The 17,371-nt window shown below is 38.0% G+C and overlaps 1 protein-coding gene across 10 annotated transcripts in view; it reads right to left on the reverse strand.

The window, feature by feature from the left end:
• tns1b (tensin 1b) overlaps positions 1 to 17,371 on the reverse strand; it is a 307,710-nt gene that overhangs the window by 11,781 nt on the left and 278,558 nt on the right. For all 10 annotated transcript variants that reach the window (XM_056264008.1, XM_056264007.1, XM_056264004.1 and 7 more), the window contains 6 exons: positions 11,748 to 11,843; positions 9,066 to 9,240; positions 7,136 to 8,187; positions 5,673 to 5,759; positions 4,699 to 4,827; positions 3,549 to 3,644 (listed from right to left, as the gene is read on the reverse strand). In XM_056264008.1, the coding sequence (XP_056119983.1) occupies positions 3,549 to 3,644; positions 4,699 to 4,827; positions 5,673 to 5,759; positions 7,136 to 8,187; positions 9,066 to 9,240; positions 11,748 to 11,843 (1,635 nt within the window). The remainder of the gene's footprint in view (positions 1 to 3,548; positions 3,645 to 4,698; positions 4,828 to 5,672; positions 5,760 to 7,135; positions 8,188 to 9,065; positions 9,241 to 11,747; positions 11,844 to 17,371) is intronic.

The raw sequence follows: 17,371 nt of genomic DNA on the forward strand, positions 1-17,371 counted from the left end.
CATATTTTACTATATTAGGGAAAACTAACTCTGGTTGGGCCTTGTTTGGGCAAAATGTTTCCTCGTGCGCATGAGAAATTGCTACGAAGCTGTTGCACTGCGGAAGCAAAAACGTCCAGGTTGATGGTGGAAAGGAGTCATTGTTGCCAATTTTAAATGTTGTTATCAGCTTTTAAACTCTCCTCCTTCAGCCATCAGATTTTATCAACACTAACAGGAAATGAAGATTGTTTACTCATTTCACTTTAAGGCCCCTTACAAGAATTTGTTCACTCTTTTTGTTCACAGCTATCGCCTTACATTTTCTCCAAACCCGACTTTCTTCTTTCCAGGGTGTGAATGAGGACAGATACTGTCAAGCTCAAAAAAAGACAAAAAGCACCATAAAAGTACTACAAAATTAGCCTATATGACTTGTGAACGATAATTCAAGTCTTCTGAAGCCATTTGTGAAGAAGAAAAAAAAAAAAACAGACCTAAATGTTATTTACTGAAAATCAAATATGGCACTGTAAAAGCATTGTGTCATGTTTGACATCAATGATGTTCAGTCACAAAATATTTTTGTCAAAAGCTATCATATGACTTCAGAAGACTTTGAATACAGTGCTTAAGATGCTTGGACTACTTGTATGATATGTTTATGTTGCTATTTGTCCTTTTAAGAGAAAAGAATGAAAGATTCTACTGAAATTCACTTTCTGTATCTACTAGGGTTGTAACGGTTCAAATTACTCACGATTAGGTTTTTACCACGGTTTTGGTTCGGTATTTGTTATGTTCAGGGGGAAAAATAATAATTAAGTAAATAAGAAAACATTTTCAAACTACAAGCACAACAGCACAAATAAATACAATAGAGCAAAGATAGAAATAAAATAAACAGTGCTTATCAGGTTATTTAGGTACAGTATCTTGAATAAAGTAATCAAATGTGAAACAACATTGCATATAATCTTCACTGTATACATTAAATAAAGATGAATCATTATTAAAGTTACAAAAGCTATTCATTGAAGATAATTGACTGATTTCCTTGTCTTTTGCCGCTTGATTAACATTAAAAAGCACATACAACAGGAATATTAGGCTGCTGTCACTTTAAGACTAATGGGCGAATCCAGTAAACTGATACTGAAACACATAAGTTGTCTTTCTCAACTGTTTACGTTCACTGAAGACATAACAGACTACGTTTGCTAGGGATACTTGCAAAGACGGGATGTTGACAACTTTTGTGTGATTTTGTGCGTTTAAGCGCAAGACTCGAAGAGAGAAATCAATATTTGCGTGCTGTCTGAGAGGCGGCTTTCTGTGTGCGTGCTTAAATTAGTTTATTTTAAACACAGATAGCATCGTGTGATGTTCAGGTCTCTCCTGTACTCGTGCGCTATCAACACCCGGGTGATGACGGAGTAAATGACTGCTCATATTAAGATGATTTAAAATGAACAGCGATGCAAGTGCGTGCCGAACCATGGGTGGAGAACGGTATGGTTAGATTTTTTACCGAGAACCGTTACACCCCTAGTATCCACAGGAACAAGTAAAAGCATACAAATTTGAAATTACACGAGGATGAACAAAATGATGACGACATTTTTGAGGTGCACAGTTCCTGTGAGCAGTGGGCGTCCTGGCAGACTTCCAGCGTCTGGAGGAGTGGAGCTTAGATACTATTGTACATTTATTAACATGAGCGTTATTCCCGAAAACACAGAAATCCTGCCAAATTTCACCCACACCTGCTTTCGTTCTCACACAACACAGTTTTTCTTTGTCTATTCTGCTTTTCATAATAAACACACGCTTACGCAACGGTTACCATAACAGGATGTTTGAGCTCTTATGCAAACGGCCCAGCCCTGGTTTTTTATGTCTCCTTATTTGATGTGGAACAGGGTATATTGGAGAAGACAGCCCTGTCCATTGAACAGACTAGGCCTCCGTGTAATGTGGTCAGCAGACAGTAAATTAGAGAGGGGCCGTCTTTGAGATGTACTTAATAATGTCAGCTGCTTCCATGCTGTCGTTTGGACTACATGTGTTCTACAGCTTTCTGGAAGCTACACGGACAGCTTGATTTAAAGGGAAGGATTCACATGTTAACTTACTGAAGAGCAAAAACCACACACGCATTTGTTCTACAAGTTTGACAGATTGGGCTTTCAACATTAGTGAACATTCAACAAATCATTCTAGTGTCAATGTTCTCAAGCCATGTGGAGCAATGAAGCAACGTAGGCAAAAATCCTGTGAAATAAAAAAAATGATTTTGAAGTCAATGGTGGCCCACACCTATTGGGTTACAAAATAGCTCACACATTTTTAGGTGAACTATCCCTTTAAAGGGTTAGTTCACCCAAAAATGAAAATTATGTCATTAATGACTCACCCTCATGTCGTTCCAAGCCCGTAAGACCTCCGTTCATCTTCGGAACACAGTTTAAGATATTTTAGATTTAGTCCGAGAGTTTTCTGTCCCTCCATTGAAGATGTATGTACGGTATACTGTCCTTGTCCAGAAAGGTTAGAAAAACATAATCAAAGTAGTCCATGTGACATCAGTGGGTTAGTTAGAATGTTTTGAAGCATCGAAAATACATTTTGGTCCAAAAATAACAAAAACTACGACTTTATTCAGCATTGTATTGTCTTCCGGTTCTGTTGTCGATCCGCGTTCACGAGTCTGCAGTGACGCTGCTGACGTGTTATCTGGTGTGTCCGTGTATTCGGGTTCAAATAAATATGGCTGGGCAAAAAAATGCAAGTCTTCCTCTGTGTCGAAATCCTTAGACATGTTTGCGAAGATTGTTTTGTTTACAGCGTGCGTCTCCCTCAGACTGTAAACGAAGCTCGGGCGCACCAGACACACGTCAGCAGCGTCTTACATCAGCGGCGGCACTGAACGCGGATCCACAACAGAACCAGAATACACACACACACACACACGCACCAGACACACGTCAGCAGCGTCTTACATCAGCAGCGGCACTGAACGCGGATCCACAACAGAACCAGAATACACACACACACACACACGCACCAGACACACGTCAGCAGCGTCTTACATCAGCAGCGGCACTGAACGCGGATCCACAACAGAACCGGAAGACAATACAATGCTGAATAAAGTCGTAGTTTTTGTTATTTTTGGACCAAAATGTATTTTCGATGCTTCAAAACATTCTAACTAACCCACTGATGTCACATGGACTACTTTGATGATGTCTTTATTTCCTTTCTGGACAAGGACAGTATACCGTACATACATCTTCAATGGAGGGACAGAAAGCTCTCGGACTAAATCTAAAATATCTTAATTTGTGTTCCGAAGATGAACGGAGGTCTTACGGGCTTGGAACGACATGAGGGTGAGTCATTAATGACATAATTTTCATTTTGGGTGAACTAACCCTTTAAAATCGAAAATTAAAAATGACCTTTTTTTTTTTTTATGTGTTAGCAACATGCAAACATCTACAACGGCTCAATAGTTTTAGTACAGAGCTTTTGTTTCATCAAAAAATTAAAATTGTTTGATTTACCAAAGTATGGCTCATTAGGGCAGCCCTTCAGTCTCACGCCCTTCGGACTCGTCTCAATTAGGAAATGTCTCACCAACTCGTTAGTGACGTCTCCGGCTGCAATATTGAAAAACAAGAAATAATATATTTGCAATACAATAATTTACTAAATGTATGTTTGTCATGATATATATATAAAAAATTTCTTCATGTCCATTTATTTAATATAATAAATAAACATAAACAAATGCATTTATTTATTTATTTTATTTTATTTACTTAATGTTAATAAATAAATGTGGAATTATATGAGAAGAAAGAGCACGTATAAGAGACATAAAACTAGCACAGCAAAATAAATCAGTTTTCTGGTACAGTGGTCAATTATGTACTTTGTCATTATACAAAAATATTTGACCACAGAATGTCACTTCTGTCAGAGGACCACTATCGTCAAATACGATTGACAATTAGCATACAGTTAGGATTTGCGGTATGGTTCTGTTCTGGGCAAGAACTCCCTGCGCATCCACACAGCCTACCATGGATAAGAGCAGGGAGAGCAGCAATAAACCCCTTAGGCTAAACAGAACAGAAGCAACATGAATGTATTGCAGATATCATTAATTAATATTAATGTACAACATAATTAGAGAATTTTAGTCTGATTCAGGGGTAATCAGAATGCCATACTGACTGACGAGAGGAGGAGCTGGGGATGGAGGAGGGTAATTCGCTCCTGAGAAACGCGATAGCTGCTGATAATACTGAAGGAGCTTAAATATGAATACAGTGATAGGCGTCGTATTCCTATAGGTAGACGTGGATCAGCTGAGAGTCAGCTGAAGCGAGCTTGACTAACGTGACCTGCCAGAACTGACGCTATGCTTGATGACTGACAAATCACAATCAAGCATTTCAGAAAGCTGTATTGAATAATATTGAGTAAAGGAATGAGTAGATGTTTTACAACTAGGTCAACCACTGACTTTTATTTTCCTCATGAAACTGCATGCGTTTTAGTGTGTGTTGTTGGGTGTGTGTGTGTGTGTGTGTCTGCTGAGGACACAACAGGATTATGATCCAGGAGGGGTCAGATCTCCTGTCTGGAATGCATTTGGCAAATTATTATGTGCATTAGCCACTTGCCTGGAGGAGGAACATGAAATACCTTTCTTTGTAGGCTGCGCTGTTGGAGGTGGAGAGGAAACTTTCATGGCCAAGCCGTAGGCCCCTCTGAATGAATGACTGTCCCGAATGACAAAGGCTCCAGGCTCTTGATCCTTCAGCATGTTGATCGCTAATGCAAGGGAGGAGATGGTTAGATCTCCATAGAATATCATAGTACATATGTAAAAAAAAAAACAATCCTTGTCAAAAGGCTATACAAGTGCAGTGTGAAAATCCCAATAATAACCAGAAAATATGAAGATTTTGTCCATAGCACTGGACATGTAACAATAAAAAATCCTTATTGTTCAGATACTAGAAACTTTATATGAATCTCTCTCTTTTTTTTAAATCCTGTATTAATATTAACAGCAACATTAATACTACAATATAATAATACAGTATTAATAAAATCAGTCCATTAACAGTGATATAGGCTTTGTTAAAATGCCCTACATGCAAGCATGAGTTGATGTACTATTGATTTATGACATGACTGATTTTTAAATATGCATTCACCAGAAGTCCCCCCCCCCCCCCCCCCTCATTATAATTCACAAGTTGGAGAAGTGAAGGTGAAGGCTATAATATGTTAACAAATTGCTGCTATGTCCCCTGCAGTTTAACACACAGAGATAGGGAGTGAAGGAAAAAACCTTGCTAAAGAGGTTTATTTGTTATCGTTAAGACAAGTTAATGAAGCAACAGATGCAGATGTTCGCTGGGTTTAACTAAGCACATATGTCCAATGCCGTGTGATGTCACTTCATGTGCTTGCGTTTAGAGAGGTCTCCAACGCAGATGATCTAATCCAATAAGAGCACGGAGGAGAACCAGATGTGGAGACCAACAGCGATTGACCTCATATAGGGTGGCGTGAGGCATATTTTACTGTTTATGGGAGTTATGAGCCTCCATTTGGGGGTCTAAATATAGATAAATTAACCCTGGAGCATACATATACTGTGTCCTTACCTTGGTCTCTGGAGATATCTGCTTTATACCAGAATTTGGACGTGTCCTGGACAAACTTCACGTTCATCCTAGTCTCTGGACTTCCATCTGGAGAATGAAATATGCACTTTATTTAGCAGTCCATCAGCTGTAAATATATATTAGTTTAGTATGCCTAAGCATATGAATGCACTACTCTTTCAAAACTACACTAATACACACACCTGTTTAAAATTACTCTCAGGATCATCAGTGTCTTATTAAATTATCGACAGCAACACCTATAATAAGCACAAGTTTCTTACAGCCCATAACACCATGCATTATTATTACAATAAAGTACAGGAGGCTGAATGTATATGTGAATACAGTCACAGCTAAAAGGTGGTGTTAGAGATGCAGCAACACATATCTGTAATACAACACAGCTTCAAGTCTCCTCTCTGAGAAAATGGTTGGCACATAATAAAAATATTAAGGACAGAATGATATTTTTGTACTATACTAGAAGACATGCAAGAAGAAATAGTCCATGACATGCAAACAATTACATAATGTTATTTTATGGGCACTTATCTGTAGTATTTATGGGCACAGGTTTTCAGGAATATTCATTGTTGTCTAATTAATTCTTTCCCTGCCATTGACGGAACTTTTCGTAATTTATGACACAACGCTTCCCAGCCATTGATGGAATTTTCATGTTTTTCAATGTTATAGAGTAGGGGGCGCTATTACACATATTCTGATATATTGAGAAATGCTCTAACATCTGAATATGTTGAGTCCGCTTTTCATATCTCCATTATGGTTTATAAAGTTTATTTATTATAATATACAACACATTTAATAGTTTGGGGTAATACTGTATATTTCTGTGATCAAAGCTGAATTTTCAGCATCATTACTCCAGTCTTCAGTGTCACATTATCCTTCAGAAATATGCTGATTTGCTGCTCAAGAAAAATTTATGATTATCATCAAATTTGAAAAAAGTTTGCTTTTTTTTTCGTGGAATCTGTGATTTTTTTTCTTCTTTTTTTTTAGGGTTCTTTGATGAATATAATGTTCAAGAGAACAGCATTTATTTGAAATCTTTTGTAACATTATGAATGTCTTTACTGACACTTTTGATCAATTTAACACATTCTTGCTAAATAAAAGTATTAATTTCCTTCAATAAAAATATCCTACTTCCCCCAAACTTTTCAACGGTGTTGTATATTTATCATAAATAATATCCTAGATGGCTTTAATGTTTATGATTAATTCATAATGACAATTAAATGTATTAAAAACTACACTACCAGCAGTTGTGTAGAATTAAAATAATTTTTCGTATTACTTTTTAATATAATCGTTTTATATTATCTTATTTACATTCAAATGGCAATGCAACCTGCTTGCATTGTTAACTGAAATGGAATTTAAAGGCATTCCATTTCAACTGATACCTAGTGGAATTTGTCTTCATAAAGTCTTACCGCACATGTTAAGTTTGGAGAAATCAGGGAGTGTGTTGAAGAAATGAACGCTTGGAGTGCTGCCGCCACTGGACACCGGCGAGGACATCTTTCCGTTGAGCGTTCCGTAGGACAGTCCGCCATTGGAGCGATCGCTGCTGGACATGCGTCTCTTCTCGGGGAGCTGAGGCTGGAGGGCAGGGCTGCCCTGTCTGAATCCCACTCCCTCTGTGTATCCGGCCGGAGAGACTGGGAAAGAGGGTGTGGATGGAGGCTGGTATCCAGAGGAGCTGCTCTGGCGGGACAGGGCTCCGTGACGCTCGTCCGGGGTGGTGTAGCCGCTGTACATCGGGTGCCTGTCCAGACTGGGGCTACCCTGCGTTATGGACGTGTGGTGTCCCAGAATGGGACTGCCCTGACTGGGATGTGTGAGTGAGGATTGCCTGCTCAGGACGGGGCTTCCCTGGTTGGGCTGGGTAACGGACGGCTGTCTACTCAACACCGGGCTGCTTTGGTTAGGCAGAATGATCGGTTGGTTGAGGGACGCCTGTCGGTTGAGGACCGGGCTGCTCAGGACAGCTTGTCCCATAGGCTGCCTGTTGAGAATCGGACTACTCTGAGTCCCGTGGGGGACGGGATACTGTCTGGACAACATCGGGCTGCTTTGCGTTCCCTGGGTCACCATGGTGTGTCTTCCTTGCATGGGACTAACAGACATTCCAGGCAGATGCCCGTTGGCCGGGGTCGGCTGTTGGCCCAGAACGGGGCCGTCCTGATTGGCTAGTCTGTGCTGAAGGTTGTAAGCGGACGTTATGTCGGGCAGGACAGTGTGGTGTCTTGTGCCAGGGCTACCGGTGAGTGGCTGGATGGTTGTGATGTTGTTTTGCACGGACCCTGGCAGAGACGGGCTGATATCGGGGGTGATGAAGCTACCCAACATGCTGCTGGAGGAGGGGTATGAGGGTGTTGGTGTTTGGTATGTTCTGTCAGAAGGCTGGGAGTGAAGGACGGAGTCGACAGCAGCCTGGGACAGAGAATTCATTCCCACCCCGCTATCGGCCAATGTGCTTTCACTGAAAGACCACAAAATAAGAGAACTAGAATTATTATAAAATATGCACAAGTATGACCCTTTACACCTGAAATTAACCCTGTAAAGCCTGACATATGAAATAAAAGTTTTTTTTTTTTAAATGGAAGTTTATTCAATCGTTCGACATAAATAAAAACACTTGTTGAGTATCATGTTTGACACATAAAAGGCTTTTATGGCTCATATGATATATTGAGTATATGGAGCTTACACTCGAGAAGGAAAACAAAACATCTTAATTTTATTGAGAGGCCAAAACGGAGCAAAAATATGCAATTTGGTGGTGTTGCTGATTTTTATATGCTCAATAGTAAGATGCAATTCTGATAACTTATAAATTAATGAGATTTTTTATAACAGTATAACAGGCTACTTATATCAAATGCATATACATATCAAAAACATCTCCTAATGATATGTGAGTCCGATGAAAATTATAAAATTTTGGTATCTGGATACTAAAATAAGCTGCAGAGTGGACCAAATGTACACCACTAGTCAAAAATCTGTATCTATAGTATGAAACCAGTGTTGTTATTAACTAAAACTAAAACAATTGAAATTATTATTTATTTCTTTGTCATTGAAATAAAATAAAATATTAATATTTAAAATTAAAAACTTAAACTTATTTCAGCTAAAGTTATTAAAGTTTAAGTACTAAAATTACTCAAATTGAAAATGAAATAAAAATTAAAGCTAAATTGAAATATATATTTTTTTTAATCACAAAAAATTACTAAAATGAAAATGAAAAATGAAAATATAAAAAAACAGCTCATTCAAAATATCAATACATGTTATAAAAATATATAAATAATACTACTACTGTATGAAACACAGGTGGTGGTCACTTACACTGCGTCTGGGCTCTGAATGGGGCTGCTGGAGGAAAGAGGACTGTTGTAGGCATGGGAAGGCCCGACAGGACGAGCTAAGCTGTCACTGTCATATGTCGGAGACACGGGCGATGCTGGCGGCCCACCTGACACTGTTGCCGCTTTGGCCACAGACTCCACATAGCTACGAGGCTCTGGCAAACAGACAAAGGGAAGAATACATGTGAGTGAGCACAAAATATTACAAGAGTCAAAACAGATGGATCAGTGTCCAAAACATGACTTTAGTTGCCTTAAATGACCATTGATGAAAATGAGTAGGTTTAGATACTCAATATTATTTTTATAAATGTATATATACTGTATATATATATATATATATATATATATATATACATACCGTATACATTTTTTTTATATAAAATATATATATATATATTAGTATATATACTCTGATTCATGAAGAAACTTCATTAAGGTGAACCATGGTTTATGTTGCTTGACCAACTTGATAAATTGATTTGAGAGAGATGAGTGAATGAAGATGACCGTTATGTGTATAAGATGAAAAAAAACAAAAAAAAAACAGAAGTTGAAGTCGTTTTTATGTACAATAACACTGTAATTCTAAATCTGGTATATTCTTACCTTCCTCATCCTCACTCTCTGTTTTCCAGACGGCAGAAGAATAAAATCATAAGACAGAAATTTTAGAAGTTCAAAGAGACGTGGAGAATAGAATAATAATTGCTAAAGTGTATAATAGTGTAGATAATCGTTATTTTAAAAGGGGTAGTTGATAGTCATTTTGATAGTTGATAGTCATTATTTACTGGTGCCATTCCAAACCCAAATTAATATCTTCCGTAAACACAAAAGCACAATCTTTTTGGTTTCCATATCAGGAAAGTGGAAGGTAATAGTATTTTCTTTTTTTAAGGGTGATATGACTTGTGCATTTTGTCTCTTTTTGTAATTTACAGAAGGAAATCAGTTGTACCGATATGAGGGTCATTTCACATTTGGCTGAATTATTACTTTTAAGAAAACAAAAAGAGGGAAATACAACCAAAGAAAACAATGTAATCTTCATTCACATTTTTTGCTGCTCCGAATACCAGCAGGCTCCGGTAGCCATTCAAATACCCGAAGTAACAGGCCTTATCATCAATAAGCACATGACATAATTTAGCCTAACTATGGTAGGACAAAGAGACCCCTGTGACACATCATCTCGTAATAATGTTAGCGTGTTTATCGTATGTATTGCTCTTGTTTTAGCAGGCCTCAAATAAACTCCCTCAGGAACGATGCTAAAATCAGCCCTGCATGAGAACTTGTTCTAAACTAAAGAGTCTCCACAACTCCCCATGGGATCCTGTTACCTCAGAGTCTACAAAAACTATAGTTTACGCCCGCTGGCCTCTGAGGATGAATCTCACCAAACCTGCCGAGACAAGACCGGGTCATACATCACCCCGAAAATCAAAGGAAAGAAAAAGAAATGTGGACATGTTTTCATCAGGTTCACCCCGGAAGACATGACAAATTACTGCTTTGAATTGAAAGAAAGAGTTAATAATATTTTTGCTGAGCTTGCTAATACCAAGATTAAAAGTAATATTTCTTTAAACATTAAATATAGCCTTAGGACAAAGAGAACGGGTAATCAGCTTAAAAGGGGCTCTGTGCCAAAAACAGCTGACTTGTTGTCTACTGCCTAGGGAGCTTCATTCTAAGGGAACATCCTAACTGAAATGGAACCTCATAAGTAACTGACCAGTTTGTAGCTTTCAACTTTGATAGCAACTCTGAAATGCACGGCATTATTTTATTTATTATTTTTATTGAGTTTGGTGTTAACATGATGCTAAACTAAAAACATGATACTCTAATAAGAATAAAATTACATACAAGTCCATTTTTAATTCAATTAAACTAGACTGCGCCATCTCGGATGGACAATTTCCACTTGAAAATGATGGGAATGTCTTTTCTGTTCCTCACAGAAACACTCCCATTCAAAAAGTTGTGGGTCAGAAAGATTTTTTTAAAAGAAATGAATACTTTTATTCAACAAGAATGCATTAAATTGATCAAAAGTGACCATAAAGACATTTATAATACTATAGGTTTCTATTTCAAATAAATGCTCTTTTGTACTTTCACAGTTTCCACAAAAATATTAAATAGCACAACTGTTTTCAACATTGATAATAATAAGAAAGGTTCTTGAGCATCAAATCAGCATATTTGAATGATTTCTGAAGGATCATGTGACAGAAGACTGCAGTAATGATGCTGGAAATTCAGCCTTGCATGACAGGAATAAATAAAAATAAAAAAAAATGTAGAGAGGAAAACTATTATTTATTATTTTTAATTCTATTCATATTTCACAGTATTGCTGTTTACTGAATTTTCGAATAAATGCAAAAGGCAGCTCACACACAAAAGTTAACAGAGCACAGTAAAATGATCCCAATATAACCGCATATGAACAGAAAACAGTAACCCATTTAAAGATGTATGAGCTCACGGCTCAAGAGACGAGAAAAGGAGAAGGGGAAACACTTTGAGAGGGAGAAATGAAAGGATATTTTGATATATGGCCCACAAGATGCATTTGATCTCCCTTTAAGGAGCAAGTCTTGGACGAGTGTCTGCATGTGCATTTCTGTGTGTGTGTGTAAAGTCTCACCTGAGCCCGTCTGGTGGAGCAGGATCTCAGCAGGATTGTGGGGCTTCAGGCCCAGGAAGGACAACGGTGTTTTAGCCAATCCTGGAGGAGATCGACCTAAAGCGACACAGAGCACAGAAAGAAGTTTATTATTCAGAGTGTTATCAACTAAAGCCTTCAGCCCAAAACATACTCTATAAGCAAGTACGTGAATGCAAATGATTATAGCTTGACAAGCTTGATTTCTCGTATTTCTGCACTCTGCACTTTTTTAATGTAAGAACGCATCCTGCACATACATATATACAATATATATTAGTGCTGTCAAATCGATTAATTGTGATTAATCGCATCTAACATAAAAGTTTGTTTATATATATGTGTGTACATATATATGTATGTGTTTGTATTTTTAACAAATTAACATGTGCATAATTAATTGTACTAAATTAAACAGCCCTAGTTCTGAAATTTGTCATAAAGATTCATATTGCATTATGTAATGCTGCAAAGGTGTGCTATATTGGTCTCGCTATGTTTTTAACTAGCTACTTGAAAATCCCAACACACATCTGGTTAATGGCACAGACATTTGAAGGTAACTCTATCACCCCCTTGAGTACTGAGGTTTGTCACGCCAGCGATGCTTTTGCCAACCATTCACATCTGCATTTGCGTACTTGCACAAAGTATGTTTCTGTTCCTTAGACCTTACAATACAGATCTGTGTGTACCACTTTCATCTCCAATGCATTAGCTTTCGACAATCTTATCAAAGAGACCAACTTCCAGATCACGAGCCTTTGAGAGACTGCCGTGGTACACACTGAGCTTTTAAAGACAGCAGACTGAGGTGGCTATTTCAGTATGTGACATGGCTGGGGAATGAGCTAATGTCTCATGCTCTGTGGCAAGGCCGTGCAAGCGCCTCTTTAAAAGAGTTAACGATGTGATTAACACTCGCTGTAACGATGCCCAGTCAAAAGAACGAAAACAAGACAGATCATGCAGACAGAATACACCTCAGCTGAACAGATCTCCAAAACGTCACATTGAAAACATTCAAGACCTCACTATACAACAAATGCTACGAACAACAGGACGAGTGACTCAAAAACAACGAATAAACAAAGGTGCCCAGCAAAAAAAGAATGGTGCGAACACACAAATGGGGAAAATAAATGGTGATGTGACCACAGAGCTGTGGAAAGCAGCACACTTGAAGAAAGGGAGGATGTCTCTAAAAAGAAACTTAATACTCATACTCAATTTTGTGTATTGCTGCATTCTGAAATGTGTCAGAGCAGAATGCATAATGCAATACACATTGCACCCCAAATATGATGCTTTAAGTGGAAAAAATCATACTTAAATTTTATTTTATTTTTTTATCATGCATGTTCACTTGCAGTTTAAAAGCCTTGTTTTGCTGCAGTAGTTGATTGACAGGTGAACAGGCAGTCCTCTGTGGCTACGTTCAGACTGCAGGTAAATGTGGCCCAAATCCGATTTGTTTGCTCATCTGTTTTTGTCATGACAGTGTAAATGACACAAACCACATGGAATCTGATCTTTTCAAGTCCGATTTTGGCCAATTCCACATGTGGTACTAAATCCGATATAGGTCTGAACAGTCATATCGGAATTCATGCGACTTTTACGTCACTCTAGAGTAGCATTCGGCACAATTCTGTGCTCATGGGAGTCCCTTCAAAGATTTTCCATAACCGACGTTATCAAGCCCTTTCGAAAGGTAGTCAGTGAAGGACATCGAACTTTAAAGGGGTCATATAATGGTACATTTACAAGTTGATTGTACTGAAATGTGTGTTGGCAGTGCCTGTACACAACCATCATAAAATGATAAAAATCCATCCAGTGTTTTTGTTTTAATCTCCTTATATGTTTTACCCTGCCTCAAATCAAGCCGTTCGACCGTGTGACGTCACACGTTCGGAAGCCCCTCCCACGATTGTTGATTGACAGGAGCGTTTCAACACAGACCCGCCCTCGCTCGTGAGCGAGCTGTAAATCATAGTCCGCGCGCACAGGCGCGGTCATTGTTGATATGCTGGAGCACTGTCTATGAGCAGAATGGCGTCTAAGCGATTGTGGTGTTCTGTTCTTGGGTGTAATAACGAACACAGTCATTTTAATGTTCCTAAATCCGAACCGCTGAAGACGCAGTGGCTGAGTTTGTTTTCGAAGGGAATATTCCCCACGAGCTACGTCAATGCTCTCATGTTTGCGCGAATCATTTCACACACCAGACTGCTTTATAAACGAGGATCAGTATAAAGCTGGATTTGCTAAGAAGCTGCTCATGAATAAAGGATCGGTACCAGATATTCGGGTTCCTGCTGAATCTCCAGAAGAACGGAAGTGAGTGTAACGTTTTATTAAACTTTATATTAATATATTAATCTTTGCAAATCGCTAGCTGCACGCTTCACGATGAATGCGTCTAAGGTTTACACTCAGGGTACATTACGGCATGTTTTCTATGTATGACGTTCTCAATATAATTCATAATCCCACGTTTATACTGAACAACGCGTTATGGTTATTGTGTTATTGAGTTACAAATGGTGTACGCACAGTACAGAGAGGTGGGGTGAGCAAAGCTCATTATCATTTAAAGGCATATGCACTGAAACGGCGTGCTGAAAACAGAGCTGTTTTTGACCAGGTAAAATAAGTGTTTTCTTACAATACTAATGAGAATTTTTAATTAAAGTATATTACAAACTTTTAATTTAGACCCTAAAGAATCATATTAGCTTGTACAAAAATGGCATTATATGGCCCCTTTAAGTATTACAGTGACAGGTAGCTCTATATAGTGACAAGCAAAACATGAGGGCTTATATCATAAGTGTTTAAAAACTCTATTTTGTCCGTATCGTCTTAGTTTTTTATATTGCCTGCGAATAAATAATCTCTTACTATAATGTCCTCCGTGTTTACTTCCGTATGACAGTTTGATGCGTGTCATCTTGTTATAGTTCTTTTGCGGATGCGGGTCAGTCCAGGACGATGATCTGTTCACACTGGAATCTGATATTGGCCACAGTTAAAACAACAATATAAACACCTATACAAAAAAACGGATCTGAGCAATAAATCGGAATTGAGCGCTAAGGCTCGGCAGTGTGAACGTAGCCCGATTGTGGTCTGAGTGATCGAATCACAATGTTTTGGACCCTGTTTACACCTGTATTTAGAAATGACTACTTCAGATAAGATCATGATGTGTTTGTGTAAGTGTGTGTTCTTCAAGGCTGCTCTCCACATGCATTCTGGGTAAGCCAGAGCATATGCTTGCCATTTGGCAGGGCCAAGTTGACATCATCGCTGACACACATGCATCCTCCACTTACCAAAGAATCCAAATCAATTCTTTGTTTGGCAGAATAAGTGCCTCAGCATTGGACACAAGGAGAAGGGGAGGGGGGTTGTGTAGAGAAGCTTTTCCAGCCTCTCAATCTCTGCAGGAGGAGGGAGCCACAGAAACGTGCGACCAGAACATGGCTATTGGAGCATGTGTCTGTCTGTCAATCTCCGAACAGAAATCGAGCCCCTATGGGTCACCTGCTCCCCAGGAATCCAACAGGACCGCTTCAGAAAGTTCTACACATAACGTGAGCCGATCTTTTGAATAAACCTCATAACAGTATGCTGAGGATGTTCACTAGGGGACTTTTTCCAGACATTTGATCATGTTCAATATTTATGTATTTGCTCTAAAATGACTTAAAATTATACTTTTTTCTCTCAATCATTTAGGATAATTTCTACCATTTTAACAGTCAATACTGGAAAATACATTCAAATATTTAAGTCAAAAAGGAAAATACAGTAAAAATCTAATTTGAAAGTAAAAAGGCATGTATTTTTAGTAAAACATTTTAATGCAGACTTGATTGTTGAATCTGAGTTATGAATCTATTAATTGAATCAAATTCAAATTGTCTGAAGTTTGAAATGATTGATTTAAATGAATCAAACTTACTAGATTGTTTTTTCTTCGACTAAAGTTAAAATTATTAAAAAAAAAATATATATATATATATATATATATATATATTTTATATATTTATATAAAAATTTATATATTATAAACAGCAATAGTTACCTATACATATATTTTAACTCAAACATTTTGACTCACAGACATGCAATGGTTAGAGTTCGAATTGATTCTTTTAAACAGGCTGTTTAAACTGACTCAAACTTAACAATTCTAACGCCAACGTACCAAGTCTCATTCTCATACTTAAAGGTTTAGACAAAGAGGGATTACAAAACTACTCTAATGAAATGGCCGAATAAACCTCACAAATATAACATGAATATAGAAAATATTGTTCAGTCCTAATGTCCATTAAATATCCTGGGATAATGTAACACACAAGGACAAGATTTGATTGATTATGTTTTGTGTTATTGTAGGCTGAAGCTTCGTTTTGTTCTCTGAAGCCACATCTAGGTACTCATGGTAGCAGAACTAGTCTGAAGAGCTTCGAATGCGAAGTGGCCTTGGTGTAAGATGTCAGCTAAAGAAAACGACTTGAATCTATTTCAAATGAGGTGTCTGGTGAGAAAAAATGCTGTGAAAGTCCAAGAAAAACAGAGCTGCTTAACATTGTGTGCATCTAACCTTGTAAAGAGGCTACAGACTTTTACAACAGGCTTTATATTAAACCTGTAGGGACAGTATGCTGGAGGGGAAGATAAAGCAATACATTATAAAAACCAAAGCTATCACTATACTGGGGAAATCCATCTGAACATGAAACCTGAGGCGCAAATGTGCTTGTTCTTGAGATACAATGACTGTGGAGGCTAGAGAAACTACTGACAAAAAAAAACAAAAACAGTTCTCAGATCCACAAACGTTGGGAATTGCTGGGGAGCAAGTGAGAGCGGGGTCTTTCTGATCTGAGCACTTATGCATGTCTATGAGCCAACACAAAGTGTGTGTTATCACTCAAACGGAGGCCACACATCTTTAACATTGAGAGCATGTGAATGAACTATAGCATCTGTTAATGATATCTACTGGCTCACGCAAACACCCCGAGGTAGGGTTGGATTTAACTGCTGCCAGACCTCACGTTGGCTTATAGACAGTGTGTTAATGTAATGTTAGCCCAAAAGATTCTTTTACGGAAAGAAGCAAAAACACCCGCCACTATTCTGATGTGCTAATTATGAAACACAAGTGGCTCTGTTCCAAAACCTAGTGAGCTTTCTTGCTGTCTACCACCTAAAGAAGCAGCTGCATCCCAACCCTAATAAGTGAGCAATTGGAACACTCTACATGGCCAGCAAATCATACAAGTAGTGCTATGCACGTTAAACATGACTCACAGTTTATTTAAATTTAGTTTTTTTGTCTTAGCATGTTGCTAAGCTAATGGTGAAACATTATAAGAATAAAAACAAAAATCATGGGTAACCCAGTTTTAACTATTTTTATCGATACTTTCAGTCACTACTATTTGTAATAAACATTTATCCCGCATTCTCCACCATCTTGGATGGATTATTGACACAGTTAATTTCAATGCATCTTCTCTGTGAAGGATATACGCGATGCTGCCTTAAGGTGTGATCACATTTCAGCAAAATTCTGCTTGCAA

Source organism: Rhinichthys klamathensis, unplaced genomic scaffold (assembly GCF_029890125.1).
Source record: "Rhinichthys klamathensis goyatoka isolate OS25496 unplaced genomic scaffold, OSU_Roscu_1.1 h1tg000212l_1, whole genome shotgun sequence".
NCBI classification, from domain to species: domain Eukaryota; kingdom Metazoa; phylum Chordata; class Actinopteri; order Cypriniformes; family Leuciscidae; genus Rhinichthys; species Rhinichthys klamathensis.